Here is a 24313-nt window from a genome sequence, read left to right as displayed (position 1 = left end):
TTCATGTAAATATCCGTGCAAGTATAGATAAGCCAATAAATTACTAACTTACACCGCTAATGGTCACTTACTAATTAGTTCACTCATTTTCATATGACAAAAATAACCATCCCGTCTAACTTAATGTTATCATAAAAAGACAAGGTTATTTCAGACCAAAGATTATATTTGTCTAGCCTTTATAGTGCTATATTTGGTGTAATTTCGTGTAAACTGTTAATGGTCTTATGAATAAGTTAAAATTCCCCGTTCTAAAATAGATCCTACTTTACTTTTTACTTGTATTTGATGCATTTTGTGTTGTTGTTACATCTAAAACAGTTGCATCAAACCCTCAAGCATTTATTTTACGTATTTACAATTTATACACGTCATGTTCAGCCTTCTTGGATCTGACGTCTTCGCTTTACGGTACATCAATTCATAAGTGAAGTTATATAATTTCATTTTAAAATGTTCTTATTTTGTATTAGTGATTTAATATTAAAGATAATCGAGTAACATCGAAAATCAACATGAAATTTTATAAAAAGTCACATTATAGATAACTATAAAAGGAGCTGTTGGATGAATGTCAAGGAGATAGCAACCAACCAACATAAATAACACCTATAATATAGAAATGGAAATGTTATGGTAGTCCGGCCACACAATTCTTTCCCAATTGAAGAACTTTCTCTAACCTAATGTTTTGTGATATTATCAATTCTAGTTTGATGATTTTGTTTTCGCTCCTTTTTTTCAAATAGAATTAAAATAACGGTATTTTTGTTTTTTATACCGTTGTTTGGTTTATAGCGACTTGTAGATATTTCCATTATCATCTTCTTGGTCCTTGGTTGGAACATTGACATATCGGTAATCATTCAAGGTTTCCTTTATGTCATATTCTGTAAAACAATTTTTCTTTTTGCTATTTCGAGTTTCATGAACTTTGAATATGTCTCTTTATTTTCCGAAGAGCTGATTGGGTTATTCGATTAAGGTTAAAGCTTAAGAATATTGTCCCGAGTAGACACTTTGAACAAGCTTGTTATCCGGATAGGGGAGGATGGAAATAAAAATAAATCAAACTCCGTCATAAATCTATATGCATCAAGTCAAAAACCTTGCCATGCAGTGGTTATCCTATTTCTTTATATCTTGATGTTTTTTTTTCATCTTATTTAAGGGAAGTTTCTGTTTAATTCATTTGTGACTTTTTTTGGACAAGTTTGACAAATTGTATATACACATTCTTATTGAAAACTATTTAACGCCACATGATATCAATTCATGGGATATTCCACGGGTGAAATACCAAGATATTGCACGCTCATGTTTGAAACGTTATAAGCTTATTGAACGAGTAGAATAGTAACAGCAAGTCACCAAAGTGTTGACTGTCGTGATTTTATTTTCTCCTCTTAACAATGTCACAATTCATACATCTATATTTTATTTTACAGACCAACAGAATATGGAGATGTTAACAGATATTTCCAGTAAGTAAAGGCAGTTTATATCATAGATCTCATAACTGTTTATCCAGCACATAATACAGACGTTATATCTACCTGCATTTGTAGGGTGCTTGTTTTTTTATGAATTATAAAATGATATCTGCATTTTTTTCGTAAATTGACAAACCGCATAATATCTTCAACTATACCGTCCACAATTTTTGATGGAAATCGTACAAAAGCCAAAGCTGCGGAATGTTTTGATATAATTCCATTGCTATCTGCAGATGAGGTAGATATGTGGTTTTATGGACTTTTGCTCATTGTTGAAGGGGGCTCAGAAACATTATTTCTGGTTAAGGGTTTCGTATTTTATATACTTTGTTGAACAAAACATATTTATGTGGTAAATGTATATATGTACATAACAGAGTTCAAGTAATTATGAAAACTTCAACATTCGACTTTACTTTATAGATACAATAGAACATCCCGATTATAAAATTATTATTTTTGAATCTGATTCTTTCAAATTCATTCCACAATCCGCATACCGGATATAAATGGTCTCATCGGCAATCATAACACTTCTCCTTTTTATATCTCAAACCATTCATTGTATAAGGGTCATATGAAATTGTCACTTCAACGACAATGACAACTTTTTATACTACATAAATGCAAATGAATAAAGATATACAAAAAAATCTATAGATTCTGCAGCTTGAAGAATAGCTAACGTGTTAAAACAAGCTGTATATGGGACTTTTATTATTCAGATCATATCTGTGTAACAGTCATTACCAGACACTCTCCACCGTTTTACTGTAGGAGACAATAACATCAATACTAATGCAATTACTGGAATACTCGTATTAGACTTACGTAACACTACCACTTGAATACTTAAATATACATGAACTTATATGTATCATTTGGATCATCAGAATTATTCGTGACACTTACTGTAAAAAAAAATCACAGAAGAATATCGAAGATGAGAATAATACAATTATCACTTAACGGAACAACACACGCTGATTTTAAATGATTTAAGATTATGCAAGAAGAGAAACAGTGTTTTTTTCTTATATAAAGGTTATCAACCGAACATAAAAATCGGGTCTCGGTACTTATACATCCCGTCAATGTGTTTTTTTTTAATTTGATAGAATGATGCTTTTGTAAATGTTTGTTTGTTTGAGATTGTAACACAATTTTGACTGCTGTAACCATATTTTACTATCGTTTAATGTGTTTTATCATTTGATTTTGTCATTTAATTAGGAACTTTCTGTTTTGAATTTTCCTCTGAGTTTAGTATTTTTGTGATTTTACTTTTCACTTGTACACCAATTCATAACAGTTGTGTTAAGCTTTATTTAAAAGCAAACATTATATCGACTAGGTGATTTTTGTAGTTTTGTTAAACTTTTTATTAAATAAATAAAGATGTGCCAACGAGATAGCAACAACACAAAGAAAATACCAAATGCAACATATAAAGGGCAAACTGTTATTGTTGACCACAATCTACAGGGCCTATACAGTATGTCCAGTTCTAATTAATTTCATAAACATTGACAATAGATTTAGCAAAACCCATCAGATATCTTATAACAGAACATTCGGATATCACATATGACATCCATTCACAAAGTTCCTGCCTTGGAAGAAGTTTATGACTTTTCTATATTACAGGGTTAATCTAGATTTTGAATAGTTAAACCCATTCTTTTGAAAAAATCTCGATCAGCTAACTATCATATTTAAAAGAGCAAACAGTTCCCTGAAAGTTGTGTCCCCTCATCGTTGTTTGGTTTGTACTTTATAGTTGGTAATCCTACTACATCTTCTTATTTAGCATGAACAAAATCAATATAGGAAAGCACTTGATTTTTCATGATTGGCGTGTTAGATTAAAATGCAAACTGATAAACAATGTTAAACTGTATTAGACAAATTGAACGCTTGCAGTTAGATGCAAGCCAAAAGTACCTAGTTTGCTGAAAATGACCTTTCGCTATACATGCAAGAATCAAACTTACAGATTATTTTTTTATTGTAGGCGAGACATTGTGCATTTAAAGGACGGCTTACGGACTATTGAGTTTTTATTCACCAAACTGCATCTAACATAGTTTAAAAGAATATATAACTTAAGATGTGAAAAATCGAAACAAAAAGTATTGTGAAATTGTAATGGGAGTTCATCAGCGATGCCAAACTTAAATTGCACACGAGAACAGTTTAATCAGCTATTATTCGGTAAAATCAATCTTAGCTCAAAATCTCCCAAAATGTTAACGAGTGTGTTATGACGTAAAACTGAGAAACTATCTCTTATATCTCACAAAATACGTATAATAATGTTTATATGACGTAAAACTCGGAAACATATTGATTTGTCGTAGGACAACCTATAACTTTTTAGTGACTGCGATTCAGCATTTAATATTTTAATCAAATAAATAATTTGTTTCAGCGAGAAGTTTTTGCAGAGATCAGATGGTATTGCTGAGCCTGGTCACGTGATATGGTATCTTCTGCTCTGTCTGTTAGCCACGTGGATAGTGATCTATTTGCTGACATTTAAAGGAACAGCTATATTTGCAAAGGTTATGAATTTAAAGTTAGATTTTATTGTACTGAAACAAGAAAGGAAAAGTTACCCAATCTTTCAAACACAAAAGTTTAGTACCTGTTAATATATAATCGAGATTAATGATGTTTTCAGAAAAATCAACAGTTTACATGTTACTTAATGTTTCCTTAAATATGAAGACTTTAAAAGCATTCTACCTCTAAACAGAAAAGAAGTACGAAATATTTACCATCAGTAATTAAAGGGCCTTTTTCAGTATTATAAATTGTTGTCCCCGAACATTTTTAAATAAAATCTGTACTATTATTTATTAACTTAAATTATTTGACTTATATGCCCTAATAAATTTTTTTACACATTTTTTTTGTTAAAATAAGAAAGTAAAAAAAAAAACATACATTTTAGAGAAAGTTCCTATATATCATATAATAAAATTATTTGCGATAATAAGACATGTATATTTGCGTTTTTTTCTTTTCTAGATTTGAAATGACTTTTTTTTTTTTTTTTTTTTTTTTATATATAAACGGTTCCCTTACAAGATGCGGTCGTTTGATTTCTGTTGTCAGAAAGTTAAATCAATGCGAGCACCTAATATCGAGTATGTATATCTTGATGTATGATTTCTCACATCAATCAATTAAGGTCAAAAGAAATAAGTTCAAGCTTCGAATGGACGGAGTGACGACGAGTTAAGTCACATAAACTTTTGGCTGTATATTAAAACATAATATGTTGTCCCTAAGGGTATCACCAGCCTAGTAGTCAGCACTTCGGTGTTGACATGAATACTAATTATGTAGTCATTTTTATAAATTTCCTGTTTACAAAACTTTGAATTAAAAAAAAAACGAAGAATTTTCTTATCCCAGGCATAGATTGTCTTAGCCGTGTTTGGCACAAGTTTTTGAAATTTTGGATCTTCAATACTCTTCAACTTTGTACTTGTTTGGCTTAATCACGTTTTTGATATGAGCGTTACTGATGAGTCTTATGTGGACGAAACTCGCGTCGGGCGTACTAAATCATAATCTTGGCACCTTTAATAACTATATACGAATCCTAAAGTCAAATTTAAAATGTTTTACTTCGGATTTATGGTGTCAAACAAATTTTGAAACTACAACATTGTCAAGAATTGATTTATAATAATACTTTTTCAGTCTGTATACGGTCTGACAACAACAGCCTTTATTTTGTTGCTGGTAGTTCTGGTATATGGAAGATTGAAAGACAACTTGATCAGTTATTCCCGCCATTATGTTGTGACTGGAGAAAATGAAATAACTGAAATCCAAGACGTCAGGACAGTATCAGTTGTTCATCTGGGATCACCGGAAGTAAGAAACACACATAAACACAAAACAAATACCCACACACCACAATGCTGTCACTTCAGTAAGTCTCACAAATCCTTGTTACATATATGATTTGTAGCTCACGACTTTAAGAGACATAATTTCCAAGCTAATTTTTAATCATAATTTTGCAAGAAAAGATTACTCTTTTTTGCTATATATGAATGCATGGAGTACTTACATATTGTTCAATATTATTTTACAAGATTTCATAATTTATGTTTGACATTCTTCTGATGTTCTAAAAGTAATTATCTGCCGTGATATAACACTTTTATTTTATCTTTGCTGTGCCATACAGGTTCTCTTAGTATATATCATCAACTATTCCTAAGGATATCTGCAATCATTCAAGAAAATATCTGATGTGTAAACATGAATAGATAGAAGACAATTTGAAAACAGCCTTCATTTGACAGAATCCTTTTTTTTCATATTGTATATTATATCAATCATTACAAAATAATGAGATGTGATATTACTGCAAATGAGACAATGATTCTCAAAAGACCAAGGTAAATGTCAATATCCAAACAAACAGCGTTCTTAGTTACGCAGTTTACTACTAACCTAATGCAATATATACGGGGTCAGTACATTCCATATGGGCCGAGAGAGAGCGAAGCTGTATAGAGGACAAGATAAAGTTTTACATTAAACCATATAATATCAATAAAGGCAACAGTATTATACTGGTGTTCAAAAGTCATTATTCGATAGAAAGAAACAAAACAGATACAAATTACTTTTATTCGTGTAATATGAATATACTCACAATGACATTCATTATATAAAAAAGAAGATGTGGTATTATTGCAAATGAGACTACTATCCATAAAAGACCAAAATGACACAGACATTAACAACTATAGGTCACCGTACGGCCTTCAACAATAAGCAAAGCTCATACCGCATAGTCAGCTACAAAAGGCCCCGATAAGACAATGTAAAACAATTCAAACGAGAAAACTAACGGCCTTATTTATATAAAAAAATGAACGAAAAACAAACATGTAACACATAAACAAACGACAACCACTGAATTACATTACTCTTGTTTTAGTTATGGGTTGATGCACTTCTGCTGCACATGAATAGTATTGGCTTGTGGTCCGGTGTCCTACCACTTTTAGGAACCAGAATTTATAACAAGAAAGTGGTTGTCAATTCGTAAGTATATGAAAATTACAAGTGGTATAGTATACCTTCATGTTAGTTTGTATAGATATAAACATGTGTATAAGAACGTGAAATGCTTAGTCTCCATCAGTTCATGTGCTCCCGAGTAAAGCTCATGTTGCTTAATCGTCAGAGGTGTATACAGTGTTTGGTTTTCCCGAGTAAAGCTCATGTTGCTTAATCGTCAGAGGTGTATACAATGTTTGGTTTTCCCGAGTAAAGCTCATGTTGCTTAATCGTCAGAGGTGTATACAATGTTTGGTTTTCCCGAGTAAGGCTCATGTTACTTAATCGTCAGAGGTGTATACAGTGTTTGGTTTTCCCCAGTAAGGCTCATGTTACTTAATCGTCAGAGGTGTATACAGTGTTTGGTTTTCTCCAGTAAGGCTCATGTTACTTAATCGTCAGAGGTGTAAACAGTGTTTGGTTTTCCCGAGTAAGGCTCATGTTACTTAATCGTCAGAGGTGTATACAGTGTTTGGTTTTCCAGAGTAAGGCTCATGTTGTTTAATCGTCAGAGGTGTATACAGTGTTTGGTTTTCCCGAGTAAGGCTCATGTTGTTTAATCGTCAGAGGTGTATACAGTGTTTGGTTTTCCCGAGTAAGGCTCATGTTGTTTAATCGTCAGAGGTGTATACAGTGTTTGGTTATCTTCGATGTTTTCTATTGTCAATGAAGTTGTTAACCTTATGGTTTGTGATAACTCCTTTATTAAATTTTGCCTCGCCATGCTCGTCTGAATTTAAAACATTCTTTACTAAAGTCCTTGGTATAATAAGTAAAACAAAACTTTAGGAATAGGTTCAGTTGCTCGCAGTAACTTTTTTCTTTTTCTAGCAAGCAGCATATTATAACAACAATATTCAAAGTAAAAATTTAAATTTAAACTGATGGTTCTGTATTAGACAAAACGCGCGTCTGGCCTCGATCCTGGCATCTATGCTGATTTTTACTATAATTGGTTGAATTACATACTATATTATCATAATGTTCATGCAATGTCCTGTGTTTAACAAGTACTTCTTTTAAAGAAACTTTCGTCAATTACATTGCATATCAATAGTTTGGATTGCCTTAACATATACAAAAACCTGGTGACCAGTCGGTATTCTCTGACATATCCGGTAGTGACCAGGATGATGTTTTTTTTTGTTACAGTATGGGTTTCTTGTAACTTGTTATAATAATATATGCCTCTAGAGAAACTTCTTCTCTGTAGACAATTATTTCAAGCAGCTTCTTGAGAATATTTCGTCAGTTACACATGCATCTATTTAAAAAATAAAACAGTACAAAAATGAACTACAAGGAAAATTGATAACGGAAAGTCCTGTATAAATAAATTCATCATAGATACCAGGATTGAAATTTTGTATTTGTGTCAGACGGGCGTTTTGTCTGCAAAATGCTCATCAGTGAAGCTCGAAACAAAAACGATTAAAAGGCTTTAAAATGGTTTGGAGAAACAAACTTTCTAAACATATTGGTCATGGAATGATTGTTTATAATTTTATAAGAGGCGGAAACAAAAGATTGCATAATAGTTGATGACGACCCCATAGAATGCGACAATATCATTTATCAGTTAATCCCATTTTTGTCTGTTTTCTTCAATAATCTCAAAATTTAAATATTCTAAACGAAAATGCAAACACATAGTTACTTTTTTTGACCGAATTATAGTTTGATAGAGCATACAATCTATGTATATGCAGAATGTGCGGAATTTTGTTTAGCCTTCTGTATAGTTGGTCACGGTGATCTCTGCCTTTTTATTTCTTAGGATTTTTGATTAAATACAAAGTAATATGTATTTTTTTAAAGAAATACCAAAAGGGAAAATCTATAATCAAATGCTTCAACACATCAAACGAATGTTTTTGACTTGGTACAGCCATTTTATTTTTGACCTTGTTTTATAGATAACAAATCCTATTACTTGTGTGATGGTTTCATAGTATTCCATAATATTGACAACAATGTGTGACTAAAACAATCAGACATAATAGGTAAACTAGTCTAATGATGGGGTACAACTATCAACAGTGACATGTACATGTGTTACACTATGAACACAAATAACTATTTCAAAAAAGAAATACCGAAAATAAATGTGACATTGGCGTGATGTTGTTTAATATGACAATACATGAAAGATCCAAACTAATTGATATTCATTAGAATTCAGTATAAGATTGACCTGTCAACATTGATTTCCGTTGATATACTGACCATTTAATGTTCATCTATTATTGCCAAAGGCCGTTACATTGTACAGCGTTAAAAGAAAAGGATTGCAACATTGACTGCTTAGTTATATTTATCGCGATAGAGCGTTAAATGTTTGTCCTAATTGATGATTTTTTTATATCGATCATTGGTAATTTTTCTATTTTGTTTATACACCGCCCTACTGTATGTTCTTGCTTTTTAAGTGTTATTATATAACGAACAGACTTTGCTGTTTCGTACATTTTATTGGCTATTGTTTAATACATAATAACATCCTTTAATGTTATTTTGAAAGATGGCCAAGTTATACTAGTTTTGAAAGACACTACCTGGCACACGGTCCATTGTTCCCGATCCCTCTTGAAAAGACTACTATAAATCTAGCATTATTGAAATTAGGTTCCCTCTTTAACATGTTTAACAGAGCTACTCGAAATCTGGCTTCTACTGCATTTTCTTCTGTTGCACACTACTGTAAAACTGACCTCGTTGTAACTTGCAATCTCGTAACTAGACTACTAGATCAGTGAGTGCGTTGTACATAGCCCTCGATTCAAAGACACATAAGCAATTGGCCACAGTGTACTCTTGTTCTCACTATTTGAAATCTGGCTTCGTTGAACTCAGTCTAAAATATGTCTCATTGAAACAAGTCCTCTCGTACGAAGGACTGGAAAAGTGACTTCGTTGTTTCATATCTTCTCTTAAAACACTTCTAGATAATTGGTCTCGTTGTACTTAATCTTCATCTCAGGAGAATACTAGAAAACTGGCGCCATATTGCCTTGCGTACTCCTGTATACATTACATAAAATCTGGTCTTTTTCAGAAAAGAACTCATAAAAAAATGGCCTTTTTGTAGCTTGTCATATTTTCAAGTTCTACATGATTACTTGTCTCTTTCCTTCATGAGACTGGAAAATAAAACCCTTTTTTTCTGAGGTACTCTCTCTTCTACTGAACACACCAAGCTACCTTGAGTGGAAAAGAAATATTCTATACCACATTATAATATAAGTGTCGTCCTTACAATGAACGTTTTATCTATTGGTATTAAATTACAAAGCCTATTGTATAGTACATAGCCTTATTCATAGTTCTAGACAGATAGAAAATAAGGCATCGTAATTTGATCAAAGGTTCATTACAATGATTCAGCATGAGGTTATAATAATAATAGATAATTATTTAACTGTCAAAACTAGGACTGACATTTGTGGAGTGGAAATTAACAAGGAACATTAATCATTAATCTCTTGTCCTGTAGTGACCAGACTATTCAAGATTATAACCCATTATGATTTATTGATGGTCGAACAACCATGCTTATGGGTAGGTTGGTAATGAACGTAAAACTGTCATTCTACATATTTAAAACTCTTTATCTAGAACGATTACCTTTGTGTTAACAAGATAAACAGATTTAGATGTAGGTACCAGTTACATCGTCAAATCTGAAATTCAACCGCTTGTTTCATAGTAATTTTGATTGTAATAATTTGTCATATAAAGTTCATATAGCAGGTGAGGCACGCATATCTTACCATATGAAGGCTACCGATCTCGCTTCTTTTAAGAGATTATGCAATTCCATGAAGTTGTTTTTGTTTCTTTGATTTTATCCTTTTAACCTTTAACACAGGATGAATTTCTGTTAATAGTTATCAAAGGTACCAGAATTATAATTTAACACGCCAGACGCCCGTTTCGTCTACATAAGACTCATCAGTGACGCTCAGATCAAAATAGTTATAAAGCCACACAAATATTAAGTTGAAAAGCATTGAGGACCAAAAATTTCAAAAAAGTTGTGCCAAATACTGTACGTATAAGGTAATCTTTTCCTAGGATAAGAAAATCCTTGGTTTTTCGAAAAATTCAGAATTTTGTAACCGGAAATTTATAAAATGACCATATAATTGATATTCATGTAATCAAAGTGCCGACTACTGGGCTGGTGATACCCTCGGGGACGAAACGTACGACAGCGGTGGCATCAACCCAGTGATGTAAATAGTTATTAAAGGTACCAGGATTATAATTCAATACGCCAGACGCGCGTTTTATCTACATCAGTGACGATCAAATCAAAATAGTTATAAAGTCAAACAAGTACCAAACTGAGGAGCATTGATGACCACAAATTCCTAAAAGTTGTGTCAAATAAATCTAAGGTAACCTATTCCTGTAACCTACTATAGCTTTTATTTAATCGTAGAAGGGGATGTTATTTGTTTTGCCGAAGGTGATGTGACATTTTTCTGCTTTCCTTCCATTTAATTAATTTTTGCATACGTTTTTTATTATTGAAACTTTATTCAGCCTTAAAACTCATGCCTTTTTAGATTGTTTTTGTATACTGTCGTGTTCTATGTTGAAGGGAAAGTTTTTTTAATTCTTTTTATAGGGCCGTTGCTTTACTTATCATTGCCTACAGTATATTCCCAGTGGTAACATATATTGCACTGGAACCATATTACGATATGAGTTGGGATGAAGGATTTATAGCTTTACAGAGAGGTATCAAACCAGGTAAGTAATAAAAAATGATACTAATCTTCTCTCGTTATTTCACACTCGGGTCGATATGAAGCCTGTACCAGTCGCTTTTTCACCCAATGTTGAAGATGGGCAACTATGTTGTAGGGTTCTTCCTTAATCAATAGTTTTAGCCCTAACTGTCCTTTAATTAACAGCATTTCTCTGTAATCTCCAACCAAATTGTGGCACTTAATTTTAGCATTTCTTTAAACAAATTTGTTCGAAAGACATCCAACAAAAAAGGGGAGAAGGAGGTTACATTTTTTGAGTTTCATTGTATTTATGAAGGCGGATTATATGCATTTTGAATACACGAAAAGACGAATACACATAAGGTCACATTTGTTTAAAAAAGGCAACAGTAGTATACCGCTGTTCGAAACTCGATTAAGAATAAAAAAAAAACAAATCCGCGTTACAAACCAAAACTGAGGGAAACACATCAAACATAAGAGGAGACCACGACACAACAGAAACACACCATTTAAATAAATTTAAATGTTAATGTAAATGTAAACACACAGAAATACACTATAATATAACAATGGCCATTTTCCTGATGTAGTACAGGACATTTTTAGACAGAAATGGTTGGTTGAACCTTGTTGTGTAGCATGCCAAACCTCCCGCTGTTATGTTAATGTTTAATATAACATTAAAATGACAACATTGCATGACATGAGTACAGGAAGTTTTAAAAAAATACTTGATTAATTTAGTGCGTCCAAACCGCCATTAATGATTGACCGTACCTATGTAATAATTATAATGACACATAAAATATCTCATTCAGTGAAGTTAAGTTGGTCTAGAGAGATGCATCTGAGTTTCTTAATAATTTTTACACAAACCATAATGAAATGAATGGAAATAACGCTTCCTAATTTTCGTGCGTCTGAAGCGCTCGATAGACCTTTATCGGGAAAATTCAGACCTAAACATGAAAACTAAAAACCAGTGATGACTGAACTATAAGTAACGTTATAGCAACTATATGATCTACAAGACATGAATAGAATATCCAAATTATTTAACGTTCAATTTTTCATAAGGGAGTTTACACCTTACTTAATTACTTCTTTATTATTAAACGGTGAGTTTATATAAGGAATGTGTAATTGCTTACTGACGAACTGTTGAGCTGATGTTATCCGCTGGCACTAACAGTTAAATATCAGAAGTGTCAACTCAATGCTAGATAATCAACATTTTATACAGTCTGATGCATGTTTCTAGATTTAGGTTTATTATATCATAAACGCTTAATAGTCCTGAATTTCAAACTGAAATCCTGGTAAAATGTTTAAATGCTATGGAATGGTAAAAAGGATAAGTATCTTAAATGATTTTGTCACTGGTAAGACCGCATTATCCCAAATTGGACTCCCATGGTTGATATAGAAAATACATTTATATTACCGGATTTATCTTTTAAGAAAAAGTTCCACAGTAACCAACTTTTAGAGAGAAAAATAATTTGTAAAACATTTTTTTGAGATTGAGAACCATATATTGTATCAATCTAGCTGCATTGTACAATGTACATGTAGTACTGGTAAAGGAATGAATAAAGACAGGAAATTCACAACTCTTTGGGAGCTATATTGTGACTTTAACAGTGCTTAATCAAAACCTGTCACAAAAATCTTTAGGGTAGGGATAAAAATAAAGGTAGGTAAGGGTAGTGCGGTTACCACACATACTTTTTAGTTGGCATAAATGTACAGTAGTTTTCGTATGTTTATGTAATTTATACGTGTTTCTCCTTTCTCCTGTTTTTAATATAAATTAGACCATTGATTTTCCTGTTCGAAGGTTTTTACACTAGTAATTTAGGGGTCCTTTATCATGTTTATAGCTTGTTGTTCCGTGTGAGCAAAGGCTCTGTGTTGAAGGCCGTACATTGACCTATAATGGTTTACTTAATAAATTGTTATTTGGATGGATAGTTGTCTCATTGGCACTCATACCACATCTTCCTATATCTATCTACTGAATGTTTTCTATTTCAATGGGTTGTATTTAAAAAAAAAAGGGATTTGAAGCAACCATTATTTTTAAATTAGGAGAAAAAAAATCAGAGTCAATGGACTCTATTGACAATTTGTCAAACAAACTCAGGGCGAACAGACCTGATACTGGAGGGTTTTGTAATAGAATATATATTTTATCATGATTCTTGAGAGACTGATAGAGAAAAAAGTTTTTCTATTAAACTTTACAAGGCAAACACATAAATCTTTTAGTTTCAGAAGAATTTTAAATCATTATAAATGTATGTCAATGAAAATTAAATCAGTGTTTGCTTCAAGAAAATTATGTAAATACCCCCCCCCTTTTTTTTCCCCAAAGAGAAATGGTCTATGCTCTTCTTCCGATATTTATGTTTTGAATCAGATGTGATGTTTCTACAGTAGGTCTTTTAATGGTGTCAAATTGCTTTTTCTAACCACAAAAAAAAAAAAAATAACAAACTTACCAGAACCAACTGAAACTGAAAGTTTTCCTTTGAAATTTCCGTTGCTAGATTTGGAAGGGTCATGAAAGGATGGCAGCAACTCATTTTGTCTTCTTGTCTACTGCAATCCAACTCCTGTCCATGTTTGCAGCATATGCATTTTAAAATGTGAGTCTGAAACCTAGACATGATAGTGATGGTCTAGCCTCATGAGTCATGTCTAGACTATCTGATCAGGATCAGACTTATCCCAGTGGCAGTGGGAATGTCTTTGCCACGTGGTTTGCTATGTCTTTGTTACACTCTTTCAATAAAAATAAGTTTTTGGCTACACCGTTCTCATCAAAAATATCATTATTTCCTATCCTTCTGCACATTTGTTGATTTCCCTCCTTCTGTTATTGGCACTAAATCTACCTTTTATTGTGAAGAGTTTAACAAAGGGAGATAATTTTAGATATATTTTTCAGTTTTTCATCTTTTATTCAAATAAGCTTATATCAATTTGCAACCAAAATCCCGTTAAGGAATACTAGTTTGTAGTGAACCATAACGTTTAACAAAATATTTTTTTCAATTTGAGTGACTTTTGAGGTTTTATGGACATTTTCAGTACAGGCTGATTTCAAATTTAAGAAAAACACAATTATGTCAATAAAAATAAAAACAAAAATAAAGGTTGAAATAAGATCCAAATTACAGTTTATTTTAGTAGAAAGTCTGAATTTTAAGGCCAAACACAATTTTTTGTCATATAATACTTTGAACTATTCAATAAAAAAAAAACCAAAAATGTCCATTTTCAACAACATTTTTCAGCAAATTTGGTACTAAACAAGAATTGCCCTGTATTCACATAATTTGAGATAAATTGTCATTTTTTAACCATAGAACTATTAGATGTACTTAATACTTTACTAGGAACCCAAAATCAGCTGAAAATTCCACAACCCCTTTCATAATTTGTTTTTGATTTTGCATGGTTTTCTCGTAGACATCCATTTAATAACATTATTTTACACAATTATGTTTTATTTTGAGAGACAGGATATGTTTTGTTTTGTTTTAACATATTCTCTATGATCTACAATACCGCAATAGTACATTTATAGACTAGATGGATTGATATGCGGTTTAAATATAATACAAACACCTGCGTGACAATTATTTTACTGTATGTAGGGTCAAATTTTATTGGACATGACTCCATCATTAGCATCAATTACGAAAAGCTTTATTAGTAAATATATTTTAATAATATATATATGTTTGTATGACGTAACTTCAACACTTGCACAAAAGTATTGTGACTACAAATAAGCTCAAACCATACATTACAATTTACCGGTCTACTTTCAATTTCATGTCATCCAGATAAAAGGTATCGCATTGAATTGTGAAAATGTGAAATATGTAAGAATATACATCAAAATGCCTTTCGTGTGTAGGAGGTAAAGGTAATATCTTTGCTTAGCATACTTACTAGCTGAACTGCGAAGTCATTATTAAGTTAGGTTTACTATCCATCGTTAAGAGAAGATTAGTCCAACATATCACCAATCTATATGTCTGTAGGAATAACGTACTTGGAAAGTAGGGTAGTGTACCTTACTAAATAATGACTTCTCGGTTCTGCTAGCAAGCAAGTTAACCAAAGATACTGCCTTTACTTAAACACTCAAGGCATTTTGCTGTAATCATACGAAAACATCTTTTTTTAAAAACATTTATACTAGTAATTACAAACATTTCAACCATAACACAATACATTTTTCTTTTGAAGGGTTATCCTACCTGTTTCTTGGAGTATTTTCTACTGTTCGACATCATCCAATTATAGCATTATGTTTGTTTATGTTTTGTTTTCTGTTCGGGATAATTCACCAGGTAATTAATCAAGTAAGAAAAGGATTGAATTGTATTCTTCGTATTGAATTATGATAACGGGGACGCCATTCGGTTTATCGATGACCCAGTTCGTCGATCTACATGTTGTATTGTGTTATACTCGAAAAGAATCCATTCATCTAAGTACTAAGTAATGGTTGCGTTTATATTTATTATTGAAGAAACGGTCTGTTTTGCATATTTTATATACGGTGGACAAGAATCGCTCTTTTCAGCTGTGCAGAATACATAATACGTAGCCACGTCCGATTGAATCGATTAAAAAAGGGACGCCAAATCTGCATCCTCGTGAAGGGAAGGGTTTCATGCTCTCTGTACGATAGAAAACCCTTATAAAAATCAATTGAGGGGTGTGGCCTGTTGCATGGCAAAGTTCTTGCATCTATATATTTACAACATACTCCCGTTTTACATTTGGCGGTAGTAATTTCTGGCTCAAGTAAGTCGAGCAATTTTGCAGAACTACCATTGTTTTTTGTTTTCTTTGTCTATGCTATCGGACGTAAAGAGATAAACACTTGTTCCTGCAATCCTATATGAATTACACAAGAGGGACAGTCAAACTCATAAATCGAAAATAAACTGACAACGCCAAGGATAAAAATGAAAAAGACAAACAGACAAATAATAGTACACATGACACAACAAAGAACACTAAACAATAAGCAACACGAACCCCACCAAAAACTAGGGGTGATCTCAGGTGCTCCGGAATGATAAGCAGATCCTGCTCCACATGTGGCATCCGTCGTGTTGCTCATGTGATAACAAATCCGGTAAACAGTCTAATTCGGTAGGTCACATTTATGAAAGGAAAATTCAGATAAGATGAGCAACTACTTAAGATTATTTTGCTACATTATATTTAATGGAAAGATTTGTATCTGGGTCAAGACCTCTTTGGTTAAATATGTTGCTTATTTTTGATTTTGCCAAAATAGCATATAGATAAATTATGTCAAATCCTACATTTTGACGACATTATATTTACACCACAGCTTACTTGACTTCACTAAAAGAAGACACCGAAGGGAAAATTAAAATCATCAAGCGATAAAAAATGAAAATAATCATAGAAAAAAAACCCAAAACAATGAAGAGACAATCAGTTCAAAAACGAAAATAAATAATAATTTAGCTAAAGATTTTTTTTGTTATTACTTTTAAAGGATTAATGAATATTTTCATTTTTGTTCATAGTTAAAGACAATATTTTAAACGTAAAAATGGGTTACTTGCTATGTGATGCATGCTTCTACTCCTAACATGTGCAGATGTTTCAATGTTACTGCAAGAATGATATAAATATTTGAAATTTTAAAATAAATAAAGTTCTTTCATAGATCCTGAAATATTCCAGAGGTTATTATTTTTTACACTATTTGTGATCTGGACTAAAAAAATTATAGAAGATTTTAATCTTTACAGTTATACAATGATTAATGTATCTTATAGGTTATTCATCTGTGTGTTATTTGGGAGTCATTACTTCCATCTCTACCCAAGATGATCATGAAGAGGATCAGAAGACGAGAGTACCTTATTGGCATTGCGTGTTTTTCATCGTTTCTGCTTAGTATTCCCTTTATAACGCAAGTAAGTTATTTTCTTTGAACTGTCATCTGTGATATACCATTAAACAAGAAGTGCAGGTTAACCCCATAAATAATAACACTCTTAAAACCACCACCAAACATAGTCTTCATTTAGTACCAATGGGTCGGTACAAATACTGTTGAAATATCAATTCGCGGGTATCACAGTACAATAAATGTCATGAAATGGTGAAAAATTCAAATCAAAGAATGTCATGCAATTCTTGACTTGGCGTCAAAATAGAGTAGTGCAAGACTCATTATTAAGACCGTAGCAACAATATTAATATTAATATGATAAAATTGAGAATTTGGGATATGCAATACAATAAATTAAACATATTAAGATAAATATTTACTTACACTTGCAGGGTGGACTGTTTGTTTACATGCTTGTCAACAGTTACGTAGATAGACTGGTATTTACCCTGATTATTGTCAGTACAGTGCCAATTATAACAGGATATTGTGAGTACAAATACTACTACAAATGCGTTTTCATTTCTTATATTAGAAATAGGACTTATGTGGCCCCAAAAAGTCAGCATGTTCTTCTTCACGTGTGCGCGAATAGCTGTTCAAAAGAACTTTGATAAGGCACCACAATAACAAATCTATAGAACTTGATACATCACACTTTTCATTATATGTAAATTCTTGTTAGAAATACGATATAGCAAATTTCCCCTTCTTTAAATATTAGAATATACCAAAAATAAATAAAGATTAAACAAAGACTAGAAACGTTATAACATCAAACAAATAAAAAGAACAGCCAGTTTTATTAAAAAAAAAATATCCTCTTGGAAATGGTCATTCACGCGACAAATATGGGTTACTGTTATCAACCTCCTCGTCTTGTGTGGTAAGAAAGACAACCATTAAAAAACGAAATAAAACCAAAGAAAATAGTGATAAACCTTGTGTTGTACCAAAAATTGGATGACACAGCAGGCCAATTGGCTCATAAAATAATCAGAGATACCAGAACTAAATTTTTATATTTACGCCAGACGCGCGTTTCGTCTACAAAAGAATCATTAGTGACGCTCGAATCAAAAAATGCTTAAAAGACCAAATAAAGTACGAAGTTGAAGAGCATTGAGGACCAATAGTTCCTAAAAGTATTGTCAAATGCATCTAAGGTAATCTATATACCTATCGGTCAGCTAATATCGATTGTACCAATTATCAGACATAAAGCTTTTCAAAAAGCTGTTGCATGGAGAGAAAAAAATTCATACATTTCGTGTGTCTGAAGTGACTTTCTCACATTTTTATGTTTTTCATGGAAAGTTGAAATCTTTTGCTGTAAACAACATTTAGGAAATGGATTTGTTCAATTTATGTTAAAGTACAGAGCAAAATTGCATATAAAAAAAAGTATATGATGTTTGAGCATATTTAGCGGAATAAAATGTTGAAGTTCTATGTTAGTATATATTTAGTTATAATTAGTTTTGTACTGCAACTAGTTGTATTTATTTCCAAATATATTAACACAGCTATTTTTTGTGCAATGTCAATTTCATCATAGAACTCTTTTTCTACAGTCGGGGGTCATAAAAGGTTGAAAATAAGTTTGAAATGTGTGTTCCAATTTAAATAGCTATCAATGTATCGATTTAAGTTGCAGTACGAAAACAATATTAGGTAAATGTTATAAAAATATCAACTTTTTTGTACTCTGCACAAAACTGGAGAAGTGCTCCGTACAACCTTGCCCTTTCTCAGTTTCTTAGCCTCATACAATATTTTTATATTTTTCTCACATTGACCTACTACTGAATATATATATATATATATTTGATGTGTTTCCCTCAGTTTTAGTTTATAACCCGGATTTGTTTTCTTCTGAATCTATTGATGAATTTTGAACAGCGGTATACTACTGTTGTCTTTATTTAGTATTCCTGACTTACCAATACATGTCAATAAACGTGCGCTATCTTTATCTATATACAGGCTACGAACAGGGTGACGAGGAAGATTAATTTCTATAACTATCAGTACAAGTTATAATACGTATAAAAAAATGTTCATATTCTTATATTTTTGTTATACATTTACCTATATGCACGCAGATAAAATTGTATTACAACAAATCGGCTTATTTGATGTTTATACGATCTACACTGTAAATTGCAAAATTATTGTTTATTTAATGGTCCTTGAAATGACTACTGAACATGTATAATTTTTTTTTACCGTTAAAGAACTTTTTAACTGCAGTATGCAACTAGTTTAGCTGAAACATATTTTGTTGTTTAAAAAGGACAAATGGATTAGTCTCTTTTTTTCAACTTAGTAACGTGTTCTCCAAATACACCATTGCTGTCTTTATGTTATTATATATATATATATTCATATATTACCATAGGGCCATGATTTTATCTATATCGATTAGAAATGAAATAGAAAAACATTTAAAAAGAACAATCGAATATTATATGTACATATTGTATCAACAATTACAATATGAAATTTGTTCAATAATTGCCTATCAGACAATTATCCACCAGAGAAAATATGTCGTAGGTTGAAGCTATTTTAGATCACCGTACAAGCTTCATTAATGAACAAAATTTATACCGTACAGTGAAATATAAAAGGTCCCGACATAAACAAATGTAAGGAAATCAAACAACAAACACAAAAAACGGAAAAGAAATATATAATTGAAAGAAGCTTCTATGTACTTTAATCTCTAGGGCAGAGTTGTCTCATTTGTATTTATCCAACATTTCTTATTTTCATATTTTACAGCCCAACATAACAACATTTCTAAAATATTTATATAAATGGGCTACTTTAGTGGAACATCTTTGAGGAAATCATGATCAGTATTCGTACAAATGATTATGGATCCTCATATAACTCGCAGGTATTGCACTATAAAAAAAAACTTGGTGTCGAAAATAACTTAAATGAAAAAATATTAAGGTTACATTTTTACAGGCAAAGACGATATGATAATAACTTTTCGGAAGTTTCGTTCGCCACCAATATGAATGTAACGCATGTTTGGCGTACACAAATATGATACATATCTTTGTTATTATAAGTACTAATTCGACACCACTGCTGGTTTACGATTCGTTCCGAACTCCAACGTCGTTACCGAGTAAAGCGCTAATAACAAGAACAGGTGACACCTCCATCACAGAGAAATAGAAAACATTTACCAGTTGTGTCTTCAAATAGAATGTAAGTAACATAGAAAAGTAAATAAACTAAAATTTCATTTTATTTGATCACTTTATATGGTATTAATCATGCTCTATTATGAGAGATACATGAGGGGTTGTTGCAATGTCTCAATATAGAAACGTCTTCAAAACGTTGTCATATTGTACTTTTTAAACATTTCTCTTAAAGTCCGTTTATTATTCATCCTCATTTCAGGGAGTAGTTTTAAATGACTATGGATAAACAATGTATTCACATGATCTTAACTCGACGATGCATGTTCACGTGAGATTGATTAAAGAAAATATGGCCATCGATAAAATTATAAAATTATTCAGGTGAATAGGGATCTAACACAAGAAAACATATCATTCCTGAGTTGAGAGACAAACACTATATCGGTCAACTAATTCGTGATAGTCAGTATTATCAGTTTTAAATCATGAGAGTGTGTGTTTGTTTAAAATTTTCTGCAAAAATATTTCGTTTATATTTTTGGGGGGTATTTTTCCTTTATGTGATCTCGCTCTTATAATCTTACAATAGCAGTATACTATATGTAATGCCCTTCTGCTCATATCTTTTACAAAACAGGAACAAGTCAGCATTTTAAATATAACATAACTGTTCGCCCTAAGCAATATTTTGTGGTGATCCATTTTTCTATTCAATCAATCACACTAGGTTTTTAACTATAACATATATTCCATTTAAGCGTCTGTTTGAAGTTCATTTGTAAAATAATTCAACAATCCAGTATTTTTAATTTTCACCTTAACTTGGCCTTTATTTTCATCAAGTTCGATTCTGATGGTAATAGAAATAAAGCGCAAGTTCGATTTCACTCACTGAAGATGTCGAAGAATGAAATGTTTATGTCCGATAGTTTGAACCGTTAACACAATTACAGAGTTTATAATTTATGCTTGCAGTCTAGATCTACGATGCGTTCTACGAACTGGCTTTTGGCATCTACTAGTACTTTGAAAAAAAAATATTCGAAAAAAATCATCTATCGAGAATATACATTCTGGATAACCGAGTAATTGTTTATACAAACTGGAAAGGTATATCATCGACAAAGAAGAAAAAAATCATACATTCATTCAGAACTAGGATAAAAACATAAACATGACATGTAAGCAATTATAGCCAACTACACGGCCGTCAACATTGCTTACAATTCATTAACATCTTAAACAGCCACATGGCTTTTAAATGAGTTTCATATTGAGTTACTATTCTATTGATTACAATATTGTAAGTCTTTTTAGAGAACAATTTTCATCTTAAGTTTTCTTTTCCATGGTGACATATTTCAGCAATTATGTAAGACTCTTATTTGACAAATTATCAACTGTTATAGTTTACAGACCTTTAAATTGTATTTGGCAAAACTTTTAGGAATTTTTGTTCTCAATGCTCTTCAACTTCATACTTTATTTGGCCTTTTTAACTTTTTTGGATTCGAGCGTCACTGATGAGTCTTTTGTAGACGAAACGCGCGTCTGGCGTATATACTAAATTTAGTCCTAGTATCTATGGTGAGTTTATTTACAAGGTTTCTTTTCGTCCTAATTTTATTTTAAATTTGTGAATACCGTGCTATAGATCATTCAAGAAACGAAACGTGTTATATACCTGTCATGTGCACTAAAATCCGAATAATACGTTTTAAAAGAGAATTAAATCAATATTATCGACTTTCCTTACGATCCATCCCAATTTAGCAATATCTAATCATCACAATAACCAAACCCTTAAAAGACTACAGAAAGATACAAACAGTGTATTTATATATACATTACTATTATCCATATAGTCCATTGTTATAATATTCATATGTGTAATTTGTCATAAAATGTTTCCGTTGGGGAGTAATTTGGCGTGTAAAGATTGGTAATATATTACAAAAGCTTTTGGTTGAAATCATTGTGGTCATCAAGATACCTTTACTTTAATTTTCTACATAAGAGAATCATTCATTGAAAAATGCGTAGAATGTCACTTGGTGAAATAGTTTCCCCCCCCCCTGTTGTTCCCATTATCAAGTTTTTTATGTGTTTTATTCGCTGTTCAAATAATAGTGTACATACATATGACATTATATGGGATTTGTCAATTGACAAAGTAGCTACAAAATCAATTGTGAAATTGTTCATTTACTACGCAATGACATGAACGCGTCACAACATTTATGTCGTAGTAAATGCATTTATCAACTTCTCGATCAACTTAAATACAGCTGGAAAATACTATATTGCGTTTCTTTAACTCAAGTGACAAAAGGATAAAATCGAATTAATGTACTTTTACATAAGTGTTGGGAGGTATAGACATGTCTTTGATTTATGATCGTGACAGCTGTTCAGGTAATATTTGCCTTTGATGGTTGAATAAAAACCGGAAATGTGTACTATATGACCTTCACGAGGTGATCATAGGTGTAGAATAGTATATATATAGCACCGGTTCTTTACATGTCTGTATTACTTTATACTGACGCTGCAGAAATGGTTAGTTTATCCACGACTTATAGCATTTACTTATTAAACCTTTAAATAATATCATTTCATGTTATTGAAGTTTCCATATATTTTTATAATATCTTAAATATAAATTTCCTACCAAAATTTAAATCTTTATATAAAAAAATCTACTTTTTCTAATAATCCTCATATTTCTTTTAATTTCTTTTCAGAGACTCTTTGGGTTAAAAATGTGCATTATAATTCTTTGCATGAGGTATGGTTGTGTGCTGTCAAACCATGCATGTACGCCATGTGATCTAATGGAAGTACCGATGATCAAAATTTTTGAATACGCAAGAATATGTTCTACTTGTGGCGATTTTTATGGCGATGATATTGAAAATTGTTGTTTTTGTCATAAACGAATCCGAGATTTATGTAGAAGTGCTTGTGGTGGTTGAAAGTAGAAAAACATCCCATTTTAATGGATTGATCATTAGCTTAATGAAGCTTCATTTCTAGATTGGATATGGTAGCAAGGAAGACAAAATATAGGGCAGAAGATATGAAATAGACAGTGTGCGACACACATGTATGGCAGACTAAATGAACATATGGACTAGTTTGATCTAGGACGGAACAGAGATAACATTCAATAAAGCGAAGGAAAAGCATACGACACTTAGACAATAAGTACTGCATATCATTAGTTAATTGTATTTATACATTCGTAGAAGTAAACCTTGAATACCTTCTTCTTTGTTGTTTTCTTTTTCTTTGTTTGATATTCATTTACCAATTGTTTATAACAGCAATAAGTGATTTGTTTTCATTAAATTACAAAAAAAAGTACAAACCTATGACAGTGATTATAATGTTGTATACTAAACCATATGAGACCTAGAAAACTTCGCATTGAAAAAATATATTTTGCCATATCATGCAAATACAAATTAACTATATCATAAACCTGACGAATATCACGTATTACTTTGCCAAATTCAATCGTACCGCTCACAACATACATCATTAATTTGATATTGAATGGCATTTGTGAATTGTTAGATATAATTATATCCAACATCGTAATGGGTTTGAGTACCACTCCTATGCAGACAACACTCTTTTCGTGCGTTCCAAGTTATAATCCTTTTAAATGAATCGTAGGAAGACCCCCTTAAAACCAAACAAAAACCATAAAAGACAACCCTTTACACGGTGAAATAGATTTTAACATTATCAAAATGAATATGATATTTAGAAAAAACGAAAAGAGATGAATTAATTGACATTATAATCACAAAAAGTACACTACCGTGTATTTTTTTAAATTTT

The 24313-nt window shown here is 31.6% G+C and overlaps 1 protein-coding gene across 1 annotated transcript in view; it reads left to right on the top strand.

The window, feature by feature from the left end:
- The window catches only part of LOC139520889 (sodium-dependent proline transporter-like), a 73725-nt gene that overhangs the window by 41914 nt on the left and 7498 nt on the right, over nucleotides 1–24313 (top strand). Inside the window, exons 4-11 of the mRNA XM_071313909.1 lie at nucleotides 1449–1484; nucleotides 3928–4060; nucleotides 5211–5387; nucleotides 6469–6575; nucleotides 11224–11348; nucleotides 15599–15702; nucleotides 17179–17319; nucleotides 17690–17786. Of these exons, the coding sequence (XP_071170010.1) occupies nucleotides 1449–1484; nucleotides 3928–4060; nucleotides 5211–5387; nucleotides 6469–6575; nucleotides 11224–11348; nucleotides 15599–15702; nucleotides 17179–17319; nucleotides 17690–17786 (920 nt within the window). The remainder of the gene's footprint in view (nucleotides 1–1448; nucleotides 1485–3927; nucleotides 4061–5210; nucleotides 5388–6468; nucleotides 6576–11223; nucleotides 11349–15598; nucleotides 15703–17178; nucleotides 17320–17689; nucleotides 17787–24313) is intronic.

Source organism: Mytilus edulis, chromosome 4 (genome assembly GCF_963676685.1).
Source record: "Mytilus edulis chromosome 4, xbMytEdul2.2, whole genome shotgun sequence".
Taxonomy (NCBI): Eukaryota; Metazoa; Mollusca; class Bivalvia; order Mytilida; family Mytilidae; genus Mytilus; species Mytilus edulis.
This window is presented reverse-complemented; position numbering and strand designations above follow the sequence as displayed.